The sequence below is a fragment of the Coenobita brevimanus genome, chromosome 111 (genome assembly GCF_032717465.1).
Source record: "Coenobita brevimanus isolate Jiangsu-jjx chromosome 111, ASM3271746v2, whole genome shotgun sequence".
NCBI lineage: Eukaryota > Metazoa > Arthropoda > Malacostraca > Decapoda > Coenobitidae > Coenobita > Coenobita brevimanus.
The window spans coordinates 27,254,273-27,267,833 of NC_137064.1; the positions used below are offsets into that span (position 1 = coordinate 27,254,273).

A 13,561-nucleotide genomic window follows, 5' to 3' on the forward strand; every position below is an offset into this window, starting at 1 on the left:
GCACCATTTTCACGCCTCACGAACACAGCAAAAAACTTCCCGTCATACACCACATGCCACTTCACATTACTACATACCACCACTACACACCACACCACCACCACACCACGCGGTCCACACCATCCCGCCGTCGAGTAACACGTGCTACATCGTCACACAGCACATACCAAACTACATCCACAACACCACCGCCACACTCCACACCTTACCATTTCACAACCACACAACACTTCATCGTAAGGACAGTACGCTCAGCACACTAAATGTTGCACCACCATACGCCGCATAACACTCAACACCAAACACTATACAGCACCACACACACACACACACACACACACACACACACACACACACACACACACACACACACACACACACACACACACGCACGCACGCACGCACGCACGCACGCACGCACGCACGCACACACGCACACACACACACACACACACACACACACACACACACACACACACACGCACGCACGCACGCACGCACGCACGCACGCGCGCACACACACACACACACACACACACACACACACACACACACACACACACACACACACACACACACACACCAAATATTACACTCTAACTCACAACGAAAAACCACACGACTACACATCCATCACATCCCACATCCCTACATTACTACATACCACAGAACCATATATCCACACATTTTACGATGACACCACCCAAAGACGCACACGCTGCACCACCACACACAACCACTAATCACACCACAAGCCCACTCAAAATCATCTACAACACCACCACATCTTCATCCCGGAGCACTAGCATCATTACATACCATTCCACCCCGGTCCATTCGGTCCCATTAACAATATTCATAACCATTCTGTTTCATTTACGTGCATTTAGGCCCAGACAAATAAGTTTGGTTGATTCAGGCCACAATAGGCTAAGTGGCCAGCACTGCTGAGTGCAAAGCTGCCGGCTTGTTTGCTCCAGGGGTCTACTCATGTTTCGGGCTGCTGTTTCATCTATCTTTTGTTCATTTGTCTTGTGGGTAGGTTTGTAAAAGGAGTACCTAGGGTAACACTTAGGGGAGGTAACTGTGGTAGCATGGATAGTACGATTGCCTTGTATCCCAGGATATTTGGTGAAAAGCCCGCCACAGGCTCAAAGGTCAAAGTTACAGAGATGAACATCACTGCCAAGCGCCTCATGGCTTCTGCCTTCCCCGCCCCCCCCCCCTCCCAACCCGGCCAGGTCAGCTTTACATACATCCTTTCAGAACCATTCAGGTAAGGTTAGATTGTGTCTAGTTGTTTTTAGGTTATTTCAGCCAACCTAATAGATTTTAGGTACTTTTCTGTCAGAGGATCTAATTACGAGTACGCCAGTTTTATTTTATTCTTGCTGCTACTATGGTATGACCACGGTATAATTTACCAAACTTTCTGCTAGATGTGCACTATGCAACATCACACAGGTGAGAATGGATGATGCCATACATGATGTGGATGGAGCATATGAACTTGAACCAGTACACCACACCTCATTACCATTCACAAATATCTATTTGTCTATCTATCTGTATTCAGACACCATATTCTCGCTAGGGATGGCCTTTTGTTTTTGAGTTGTATTACGGGAAGAGGCACTAACGCTCCGCCAACCCACTTGTTGACACGTAAAGAATACGAGTGGGTTGGTTATCTAGTTACCACCCAGCGTTGTAAATGGTTTCCTGGATTACAGGAAACCACTAGGCTTGACACTCACTTTAAAAGCCACCTGAAAAGGAAAAAGGGGTAATAAAGTGACAGGAAAGATGGGAAAAATAGGAGGGGAGGAGGACAAGCACAGAAAAAGAATGAGCTGAATGAAGAAGTAGGCAACACTACATCATGTGAGTGGATGATGGTCGCCATCACCTACCACAAACATGAGGTAAGAAATTTAAAGACCTGGGATACAGGGTCAACATATGGATTTTAAAACTACAGTATACTGCATATTTTCATTTATTCATCGTGCAGATCTTCAGTGTAGCCTTGTTATGCTTGATCTTCAAGCAACTAGCCAAACAATACAAAACAACCTCACGACTCTGGCCCTTCAGGTATCGGCGCAGCTTCTCCAAATAAGCAGGAGCTAGAAAAGGATTTGGTGAGGAGCGCCATCATCTACACTGACAGCTATGAGGCAGCTATGAAGGAGTCAGGTCAGTGCTACGAAACATTATGTAAGTCCCTTTCACTGCATAGCCCTTGTGTAATAGTTTTTTGCCACATATTTGTGCGATACCCTGATGAGAGTTTGTACACACTGCAATATGACAAAGGAAATGAAGAAAACAGATTGACCAACAGCTAACGGGCGTATAAATCCTTGAGTATATCAGGAATTTAACTCGCTTGTTTTCTGCCTGTCGTGTCAGGGGACATAATAGCAACAGAGGCTGAGGTCTACGCCGAAATTGGGGAGGTGCTGCTCGGAACAAAACCACTCCTTGCAGACAAGATCACCATCTTCAAGTCTCTAGGTGAGTAAGGGGAACTCCAACAGCTGTGCAACTATTTTGGTCAGTATTCCTTGATTATAATCAAGAAGGTAAAGGCAGGAGACCTGTAAAAATTGTCCCTTCCAAGGACAGTCAAACAAGAGAGCTAAAATGTAGTTTTTTTTTTTTTTTTTTTTTTTAGAGACAGAGAGAGAATGAGAGAGAGATACCTTGACACACTACCTCTAGAAGGCTGAAGGTTGTCAGCAGAGTAAGAGACAAGCCGAGAGAGACTAGGGAAGTGATTAAAGGCTTAATCTTTCAAGTCAGTCGTATCTAGGATGTTGTGGAAAGGTATCGGCTGATGATTTGCCATGTCAGAATAAAGGGAACATAATGTACGCCACATACCATAATGCATTTATTTCAGGAGGGGTTGGGGACGACTTATGAATTGATGTCATAAATGGTACCTTAAAAAAAAAAAAAAATGGGTTGGTGTATCTCCCTACGATCCCTTCCCGTATATTCGATTCCTTAATAAACGCTAGTTTAACTTGGGGTAAATCAACATACGCGGTCGTTGCGCAGTGCCCGAATTATTCATTATCGTCAATAAATTTAACTGATGTTACATTTACTTCTCAGACTAACATAATCAGATTTAACCAGACTTGAAATTTCTCCTCTTGAAATTCTCTGCTTCTAGCAACGTTAGTTCATGATGCGTGGGAAAAAAAAAAAATAAAAAGATGAGTCGGGTTGCATCGTAAGCGTACAATATTACCATATCGGACTATTAAAAAAATATATGCTTTAAGTGTATGACTCCAAAACATTTCATTCTGCAAATCAAGCTTACATATGATAAATAGATTGGTCTAGGGCTAAGGACATGTGGTTCTCCTACACAGCCTCTGACAAAAACTTAATATGGGTTCTCCTTACGCCAAGTACTCTTCCATCGTAACAACAGTGATTATGTAACACTGTAACTCCATCTTCACCTTAGGTCTGGCTGTAGAGGACGCCGTATCTGCCCAGCTGGTGTTTGACGCCTTGAGTGCAGAAGAGGAGTGAACTTCCCGAGTCTTCTTCCTGCCTGGTCGAGCCTTTAGCACGGAGACAATAATCAGCTCCAGGCCCGTACCTACAATATTACTGAGTATTTAGGCTTGACTTGTCCCAACCTCCTAAAAAAAAAAAAAAAAAAAAAAAAATGTTGCTAAAGGCTTTCTCGCCTTTCTTTAGTATCTATCATTTAACTTAAGTTTTACGTATATCCTTTAATAATATTCACATTTTATTCATCTGCATTATTAGGAACTTAACCCCTTTAGTCCGAGGAGTATCTCATAAAAGGAATAAGATCTGGTGGCCAACAAATAAAAACGAGAACTCATGGATTTAATATATCTCATCTCGAGTATCTCATAAAAGGAATAAAATCTGGTGGCCAACAAATGAAAACGAGAACTCATGGATTTTATATATCTCATCTCATTTCATATATATATATATATATATATATATATATATATATATATATATATATATATATATATATATATATATATATATATATATATATATCCCATTGGAGCCCAGTGTCCAGAGTATTGGACAGAACTGGGATTTTTGAAGTCTTTATAAAGTAGGGATCCCCTGAGTAGGGACATATGAGCTTCGCGACTATGAGACGATAGGCGGAGGGCGGTACGCTTAGTGCCCTCCCAGTGTAGTGCCTCGCCCAGCACCCCTGGGATCCAATGGGTTAATGACTGGCAAACCTATCGATCTCTTTAACCCATTGGAGCCCAGTGTCCAGAGTACTGGGCAGAACTGGGATTTTTGAAGTCTTTATAAAGTAGGGAACCCCCAGGGAGGGACCTATGAGCTTCGCGACTATGAGCCGATAGGCGGAGGGCGGTACGCTTAGTGCCTCCCCAGTGCAGTGCTTCGCCCAGCACCCCTGGGATCCAATGGGAGTATATATATATATATATATATATATATATATATATATATATATATATATATATATATATATATATATATATATATATATATATATGGAGCCGCTGTGGTACAGTGGTAAAGAATGCGTTTTCGTACACTGAAGAACGAGGGTTCGCACCCCGCCAGGGTAATAAACTTTGGGAGCGTTCTTCTGGCCACGTATGGAACTGCTTGGCGGACATAAGGGGTGCTGTGGTTAACCAGTGTCGCATACTATAAAGTATGCTTGCACCCAGTCGGCTTGCGCTTGCCGATTACACTTGGTTCACAGACTACACACACATCCAAAGCCACTCCAACACTAAAATCACACTTACAGGCACTTCTCACCCTACATACAATCTCTACCAGACAGCCTATGCCACTTGGTAGAGATACATTGGCTGTATCGTCCCCACTTCGGTCGGGATAGGCCGGTCCTGCACTGGACACTCAAACGGCTGATTTTATATATATATATATATATATATATATATATATATATATATATATATATATATATATATATATATATGAAGGAAGTTAGGTGTTTGAATTAGGCGGGTTGGTACTTGGTAGGGGGCGAGCCGTGTTAGGTTGGAGACGTGAGACTGCAAGAGTTTATATTATCGGGGTGGCACGTGGCTCTCCAAGATTTGCCGTGATTTAAGCAGGAGTCTTTGGCTGGCGTTGGTCAGTGTGTGCGTGTGTATATGTGTGTGAGCGAGTGAGATGGTGGTCGTTCTAGTGGATTTGAGGGTTGCCATGGTTGGAGCAGAGGCAGACAGGACCATGTCAGGTTGTCCCAAGGAGTGGACAGGGGAGAATGGTGAAGGTGTAGCTAAGACAGAACAGTTGTGGTGTTCAGAGGAGCTCGTGGCTGGCACCGAGGTTTTGCAGAGCACGAGGTGACCTGGATGTTTAGGAGAACTGGTTTAGTTTGTGAGATACAACAGTCAGGACGTTGTAGAAACGGACTTACTTCTTGTGTATAAGTGTGGAAGAAGGGTTTTGTGTAGTAGGTTTCCTAGTGAGCTGGTGTTAAAGTGAGGGAAGTGGACACCGCGCTAAGTGTATTGGTAGAGAGGGGTATTACTTTTAGAAATGAGTATTGTTTTGTGTGTGACTATTGTTGTTCAGTTTACGATAAAACGAGGTCTTACTTTAACAATAAAAGAGGACTGTATTGAGTATTTTTGTTTTCATTCTTTTCCTATGTAACAGTGGTGTCGTTACACCTTGTAAGTTCCTTCAGTAAATATTATACGCCTAAGCAGGACTCTTACCTGTATTTGAGGGAGGTGAACCATGGGAGGTACTCAGCTACTCGGAAGTTGGGAGGGACACTACCTCATTTTACACACACACACACACACACACACACACACACAAATATATATATATATATATATATATATATATATATATATATATATATATATATATATATATATATATATATATATAACGTATAATGTATTTCATGATCATCGTCTGTAACTGCCCGCTGCTGGACAGAGGCCTCTCCCGGTGCGACAAAATACCGAATTGGAAGGTCATTTACAGAATCGGCACTTTTAATAGGAATATATTGATTTTTTTTTCTTTTTCACCATATAGGTTCATACACGTCAAAAAATTGTGCTTTACTAATAAAAAAACAGGATTCAGAGTGAAAACTTGCTAAAGTTAGTGGGATTTCCTCTTTAGCTCTCCAACACGCCTTGACAGACTTCTATTTTGCATAACTATTGATTTTAGAGTGCAAATAAATGTATCTACATATTAAATCAACATTTATACAAACTAGAAGTCTGTGAAGGCCAGTTGTCGAGCTTTAAGGCATAATACTTCCGCTAACTTTTGCAAGGGTTTGCTCTGAATCCTGTTTTTTTATTAACAGTTAAGCACAACGTTCTGACAGGATTTTAGATAATTAGGTGTGTATGAACCTGCATAATGATAATAATTATAACACATTCTAATTAAAAATGTCGATTCGGCGACAATACGGCAAATGGCAGCTGATTTCGTCGCTTATTTCTTGTGTATAAGTGTGGAAGAAGGTTTTTTTGTACTGGGTTCCCTAGTGACATACTGTAGAGTTAAACTGGGGAAAGTGGACACCGTGCTAAATGTATTGGAAGAGAGGGGTGTTACTTTAGAAATAATGAGTATTGTCAGGAGGGTTGAAAGGAGGTTGGTGAAGGATGTTAAAGTTATAGGGTGCGATGAGTGTGTACAGCAACACATACGTGACACGGTGCTTAAAAGGTGGGTGATGAAAAAGAGGACCTATGCACCAAGGACGAAAATATGGAAGCTGAAAAACCAAGCAGTAAGGGATGTCTTTCATAGCGAGAGGAGTAAAGTCGTGGCTGAACAGGGAGCTGTTAACAGATGCGTTAATGAACAATACAGAGCTCTCAAGAACAATCTCCTAGGAGTTACTGATCCAGTGTGTGGATGGACAAGGGACCCTGGAAGGCATAAAGTAACATGGTGGTGGGATGAGGGTGTAGAAGCTGCAGTTAAGGAGAAAAGATGGCTTTACTGGTAATGGAAAAGGGGTTTTAACAACGTGACATATTTGGCTACCAAGCATAGGGTTAGAAAAGAGGTACTGTATACAAGGCAAAATCTGAGTCTCAGTGACTTTTACTGGAAAATCTAAATAGTGTGGAAAGGAAGAAAATGATATTTAAGGTGGCAAATCAGATGAAGAGGAAAAACAGGAATATCATATGTGACCAGTGTGTGAGGATGATCGTCCTGGAGTCACCCTTGTCCAGGCCCCCGGGTGGTTACCTGCGTATACTCTCCCACTACCTCTGGGGTTGCCTGTGGTTTGTCCCTGGCATACGACCTCCCCTTGTTGGGCTCCATGGTGGGTGGAGGGGTGGGGGAATGAAGTCTTTTTATATCACATGGCACAGTCAAATCAAACTGTTGACAACGATGGATCTGTCCCCGGCCATTTCTCAGACTCTGCGCCCCTTATTGCCACTCTGGAGCCTTTTCAGGCCCCTGGGGACTTCCGTCCTCTGCCCCAGCGTTCAACTGGGACTGGGAGGAGGTCTCGTAGGGTTACTTGGACTCCAAGATTTGGCCCAGAGGAAGCAGTAAAGGAAAATTTCAAGAAGTATCTAGTGCTGAAATCCTCTGCAGGTGGCTCAGTGCTGGATATGGACATTTTTAACCTGTACCGTGCCATTGTGTCTGCCTGTGGCCGTGAACCAGTGATATCCACCCAAGGGGATGGTAGCCTCCTAATTGAGGTTTCCTCCCCAGAAGAGAGCTCACGTCTCCAGACTCTGACCTCCGTTTCTGGCCATAGTGTATCCTGTACATCTCACGGCACATTTAACCAGTGTAAGGGGGTCATTTACTCCCGGGACCTCCTCCGATACCCTGAATCACAGTTACAAGAAGAACTACGGTCTTATGGTGTCATAAAGGTTGACCGGGTACAGAAGAAAATCGATGGTGTTCTGACCCCAACTCCGACACTGTTTCTGATTTTTGAACGCTTGACTTTGCCTGCTTCCGTGAAACTTGCTTGGCTCTCTCTGCCTGTGAAGCCTTATGTTCCGAACCCAAGGCGGTGTTTCCACTGTCAGGGGTATGGACATGTAAGCAAATTTTGTCGGCGTGCACTGGCTGGTCTTCCTGGTGTCTGTATCTCCTGTGGTGAATCGAGTCATATCGGTGATTGTCCAGGACCCCTTAAATGCTATCACTGTGGGGGTCCTCATGCTGTATCCTCAAAAAACTGTCCTCGCTACTGCCTGGAAAAGGAGGTTCTGAGCATTCGCACACGTGAGAAGGTTTCTTTTCCAGAAGCAAAGAGGAGGGCCCAGACTCTCTTCTTTCAGCCTGGAATTACTTATGCTTCTGCCCTTTCAGGGGCACCTGTACATCGTACTGTGACCCAGAAGTTGCCACGACCCTTTACAGTGACCACTTTCCCAACTACTGATTTGACGGATATTACTCCTGAAATTACTAGTATATGTGAGAATGTTTCACGCCCACCCACTGCTCCAACTGTTCCTACCTCCACTTCAGAAGCTGACAGTTTGCACACTTCTGTGGTGGTGGCGGATGTACACGCTGATGTAACTCATCCTGTCTTGTCCAGTATTCACAAGGCTCCTTCTGTACCCAGTAAACGTCACCGTAACTCGTCAGAGTCCTCAGAGCCTGACAACCGGCCACCCAAGGTCTCTGTTGTCGAACCTTGTATTGCCCTCTCTCTTGTTCCCTCTGCCTCAGAGGCTGAGGGGTCTAGCCAGGTGGAAGATGCAGCTGGTGGTTCACCTGTGGTCAAGTTCCCGCCTGGAGATGGTGTTGGAGAAACCGTTGGTGCTTTAGTTCTGAAAAGTACAAAGTCATCCTCACAGGGTTCGAATCCCGTTGACACTCTTTCCACTTCTGAGGCTTCCAACAGAGGCACTGGCCGTCCCATATCACCCAAGGCGGCCTCCAAGCCACTTTCCAAGCCGTATGTTACTCCACCTCAGAGGAAGAGTGTTGGAAAATTTCCCTCTTCCTCGTCCTCACGTTTGTCCACGGATGCTCAACATAAGGTGCAGGTTCCTGGTGCTGGGCAGTCTCTTCCCAAGGGCCCTCCTAAGCATCATTCCAAACCCGCTCGTATGTCAGGAGGTGTACAGTCCCGCACTTGATCATAATTTTCCCTTTCACAATGGGTTCTATCATCCAGTGGAATTGTCGAGGTTTACGTGCCAGCTATGAGGAACTGTGTCATCTAGTTTCTCAATTTACTCCTTTATGCATGTGTATCCAGGAGACCATGGTTGGTGAGGCTGTTCCTCCCGGTCCTTCTGGCTACAATGCATTTTATTCTGATCCTGTGCCAAGCCAAGGTCGTCATGGAGGGACTGCTATCTTCCTCCGCCAGGATATTCCATATAGTCATCTGGATATTTCTGGTCCCCTGCAGGCAGTTGCTGTCCGGATGTTTTTACGTCGGCAATATACAGTTTGCAGTCTTTATCTTCCTCCCAGCGCTACTGTTGAAAGGGCAGATCTGGAACGCCTTATTCATGGCCTTCCTTCTCCCTTTCTATTACTAGGAGATATGAATGGACACCATCCACTATGGGGTAACAGTGAGGCCAACCCTCGGGGTGTAATGCTGGCCTCTGTAGTGGAACATGAGGAGTTGGGCATTTTAAACTCCAATAAAATGACTTATTTCCATAGCCAGACAGGAACTTTTACTGCCATTGATTTGTCCTTATGTTCAGCTGATGCTGTTTTAGATTTTAACTGGGATGTGTTGCCAGACCTGTATGGCAGCGACCATTTTCCTTTACTCTTAACTGCTGGTGCAGGTGGACCTCAGCCACGTCTTCCTCGCTGGCTTCTGGATAAGGCTGACTGGCCACGTTTCAGGGAATTAAGTTCCATTTCCCTTTCTGTGAATGAATTTGGCTGTCTTACTGAGGCAGTGTCATATTTCAATAAAGTGTTGCACTCAGCAGCCCGATTATCTATTCCAAAAACGAAGGGTCAGTTTCCTAAACGCCCGGTTCCTTGGTGGAACTCTGAGTGCAGTTCCGCAGTGAGAGCCAAACGAGTCGCCTTCTCTCGACTTCGTCATCACCGTGGGGATCTTCAGTACATGATAGCGTATCGAAGGGCACGAGCTCATATGAGGCGGGTTTTGAAGGCGGCCAGGCGTTCATCCTGGAAGAGATATGTTTCCTCCATCAATTCAAGGACTTCCATCACCCAGGTGTGGAACCGGGTAAGGAAAATTTCAGGGAAGTTTACTGTTCCATCTCTTCCCGTTTTATCTGGAGCAGGTGGAACTGTTGCTGATCCTTTTGCTGTTGCAGAATTGCTTGCTGAACATTTTGCCAGTGTGTCACAGAGGAATGCAGATACGCCTTGGGCTTGCCACCGTCGGCGCCTAGAGTCTCGTGGTCTCAGTTTTGCCTCTGCTGAGGGAGAGCCTTACAATGTTCCATTTTCAATTTCTGAACTCCAGACAGCTCTGTCGCAGTGCCATGATTCTTCTCCTGGTTATGATGATATTCCTTATGCCTTTCTACATCACCTGTCTGATGAGTCCCTTTTGTTTTTACTTTCACTGTATAATAAGATCTGGTGTTCTGGGGAGTTTCCGGCTTGTTGGAATGTTGCTGTGGTTATCCCCATCCCCAAACCAGGTAAGGACCACCTACAGGCAACGAATTATCGGCCTATTTCTCTAACGTCATGTATATGTAAAGTTTTGGAAAAGATGGTCAATGTTAGGCTTGTGTGGTTTTTGGAGAGAGGTGACTTATTATCCTCTGCCCAATATGGTTTTCGAAAAATGCGATCTACCTCTGATGCACTGCTGACCTTGGAATCTTCTGTTTGTGAGGCTTTCTTCACTAACCAACACCAGGTCACAGTTTTCTTTGATCTGGAGAAGGCATATGACACTGCTTGGCGTCATGGCATTTTACTTTCCCTTCATGAGTTTGGTTTTCGTGGGCGCTTGCCTATTTTTATCCAACAGTTTTTATCTAACCGTTTTTTAAGGGTGAGAGTGGGAGGAGTGCTTTCTAATGCCCGACCACTAGAAGATGGAGTACCACAAGGGAGTATCCTAAGTGTTACTCTGTTTGCTGTAGCCATTAACAGTGTAATCAGTGTACTTCCTGACGGTGTACGAGGATCATTATATGTCGATGACCTCTCAATATCCTTCACCGCATCTAGAATGTCTCTGATAGAGAGGAAGTTGCAGCTTGCTCTTAATAGAATTTCTGACTGGGCAGAGTCATGCGGTTTCCGATTTTCTTTAACAAAGACAGTGGCTATGCATTTTTGTCGTCTTCGTGGGGTTCACCCAGACCCAGACTTGTATCTCTATGGTAGAAGAATACCCTGTGTGGAAGAGACACGGTTTCTGGGCCTTTTATTTGATAGACGACTAACCTGGGTTTCTCATATTCGCTCTGTTAAGGTGGCTTGTCTTAAAGCTATGAGTCTTTTGAAGGTTTTAGCTCATACCTCTTGGGGTGCTGACCGTCAGACCCTGCTCCTCTTGCATAGGTCTCTTATTCTTCCTAAACTTGAATATGGATGTGAGGTTTACTCCTCCGCAACAGATGCCCGTCTCCAGTTGTTAAATTCTGTGCATCATGCTGGTGTACGTCTGGCAACTGGGGCATTCAGATCATCCCCGATTACAAGTTTGTTAGTAGATGCTGGTGTACTCCCCTTGGATTTGCGACGCCAGTTGCGAATGATGAGGTGCTGGTATCGTCTTCACCGCATTCCAGACTCAATTTCTTGTGCCATCGTCTCCCAGGATTCCCAATCTTCTGCTTATGACACCCGTCCTAATCTCCCGAAGCCATTTGGTTACAGGGTCCGGTCTGTTATGCTAGCCCTCTCTGTCCCGAGACTGGCAATTTGTCCACATCGGATCTCTAAGGTGGGTTCCTGGCTACTCCCTCGTGTGACGTTTTGTAGGTCTGTTGTGGAAAAAAAGGACTCGCTTCCCTCTCAGGTGTCCCTCTCTCTCTTTTTAGAACATGCCTCTATTCATGAGGGTTCTGTCCTCGTCTATACTGACGGGTCTAAGACTGATACTGGAGTAGGATTTGGTGTTGTTTTCCCCTCCTTTAGTAGGGGCGGTAGTCTTCCTGGCATTACTTCAGTGTATACGGCAGAGCTGACTGCAATTTTATATGCTCTTAAAATCATTTTTACTCTCCCCGAATCCGTTTTTGCGATTTATAGTGACTCACGTAGTGCTCTGTCTGCACTGGAGTCTTTTAATGCATCCCATCCATTGATTTTATCAATTTTAGAGTGGCTTTTTCTTCTTGGCCGTCGTGGCCGCCATGTGAACTTCTGTTGGGTTCCCGCACATGTAGGTGTGGTGGGCAATGAGAGGGCAGATTTTTTAGCTAAAGCTGCGTCTTCTCAACAGCCCCCAACCGACTACCCCCTTCCTGCTTCAGATGTAACACCTTACCTGCGGTACGCAGTTGGTACGTGTTGGCAGAGGCACTGGGATGTTGTTTCTCATAATAAACTGAAAGAAATCTTTCAGAGAGTGGTTGTGCCAAGAGCTCTTCCTTCCATGTCTCGGCGATTGGAGGTGGCTCTTGCTAGACTTCGCATTGGGCATTCTCGGCTTACACATGGGTTCCTCATGGGTGGTGAGACTCAACCATACTGTGATGACTGCCTTGTTCCCCTTACTGTCCGTCACTTGCTGGTCGAGTGTCCGAGTCTGGGGGACCTGCGTCAGAGATTCCTCTATAGGCATAAGGGGGCAGATGATGCCTACTGTTTGTCCTCAATGCTCGGTGAAGCCTCTTGCGATTTTAGTGATGTTTTTAGTTTTCTTCAGGAGGCGGGCCTCCTTCCACTTTTATAAGTAATTGATATTTTATATTTTATAAATTATGCTTTTATTATTTTCAGTGTTTTATTTCAACTAACAAATTTTAACTTTATTTTGAATATGCATTTTTTTATTTAGCTGCACCTTTTACTTTGGTGTCCGGCGGCATATGACCCTGGCAGTTGCGCCGCCAGTTTTTAATTACTTTCAATCAATCAATCAATCAGTGTGAGGATGATGAGTGAAAGGTAATGGTGAACAGTGGGGATTAAAGATACCTGGAGAAAACATTATCAGCAGTTGCTGAATGAGGAGTTTGGAACAAGGAAGGTTTGAAATCAGCAGCTCCAGTGTTTGGCCCTTGGCTTTTGATTGATGTTGCTACTGTCAGCAGGGCAATAGGCAAGATGCATGTGGGGAAGGCAGCAGGTGTGTCTGGGTTGACTGCTGAAACGCTGAAGGCCTCAGGAAATAAATAGGAGTGGGGTTAGTTACTGACTTGTAAATACTATTATATTTGATAGTATTATCCCAGATGATTGGCTGAAGTGTGTGACTGTAAATGTGTACAAGGGAAAGGGTGATGCCCAGGAAAGAGGAAATTACAGAGGCATTAAACTTATGGACCAGATAATGAAGGTAATGGAGAGAGTTCTAGAAGATATACTTAGAGGAAGAGTGAATATTGATGAGAAGCAGTTT

The 13,561-nt window shown here is 44.5% G+C and overlaps 1 protein-coding gene across 1 annotated transcript in view; it reads left to right on the forward strand.

The window, feature by feature from the left end:
• Positions 1–3,558, forward strand: part of LOC145417853 (ketimine reductase mu-crystallin-like) — a 28,184-nt gene extending 24,626 nt beyond the window's left edge. Inside the window, exons 10-12 of the mRNA XM_080286473.1 lie at positions 2,098–2,199; positions 2,416–2,520; positions 3,491–3,558. Coding sequence (XP_080142599.1) covers positions 2,098–2,199; positions 2,416–2,520; positions 3,491–3,558 — 275 coding nt within the window. The remainder of the gene's footprint in view (positions 1–2,097; positions 2,200–2,415; positions 2,521–3,490) is intronic.
• The last annotated feature ends 10,003 nt before the right edge of the window (positions 3,559–13,561 follow it).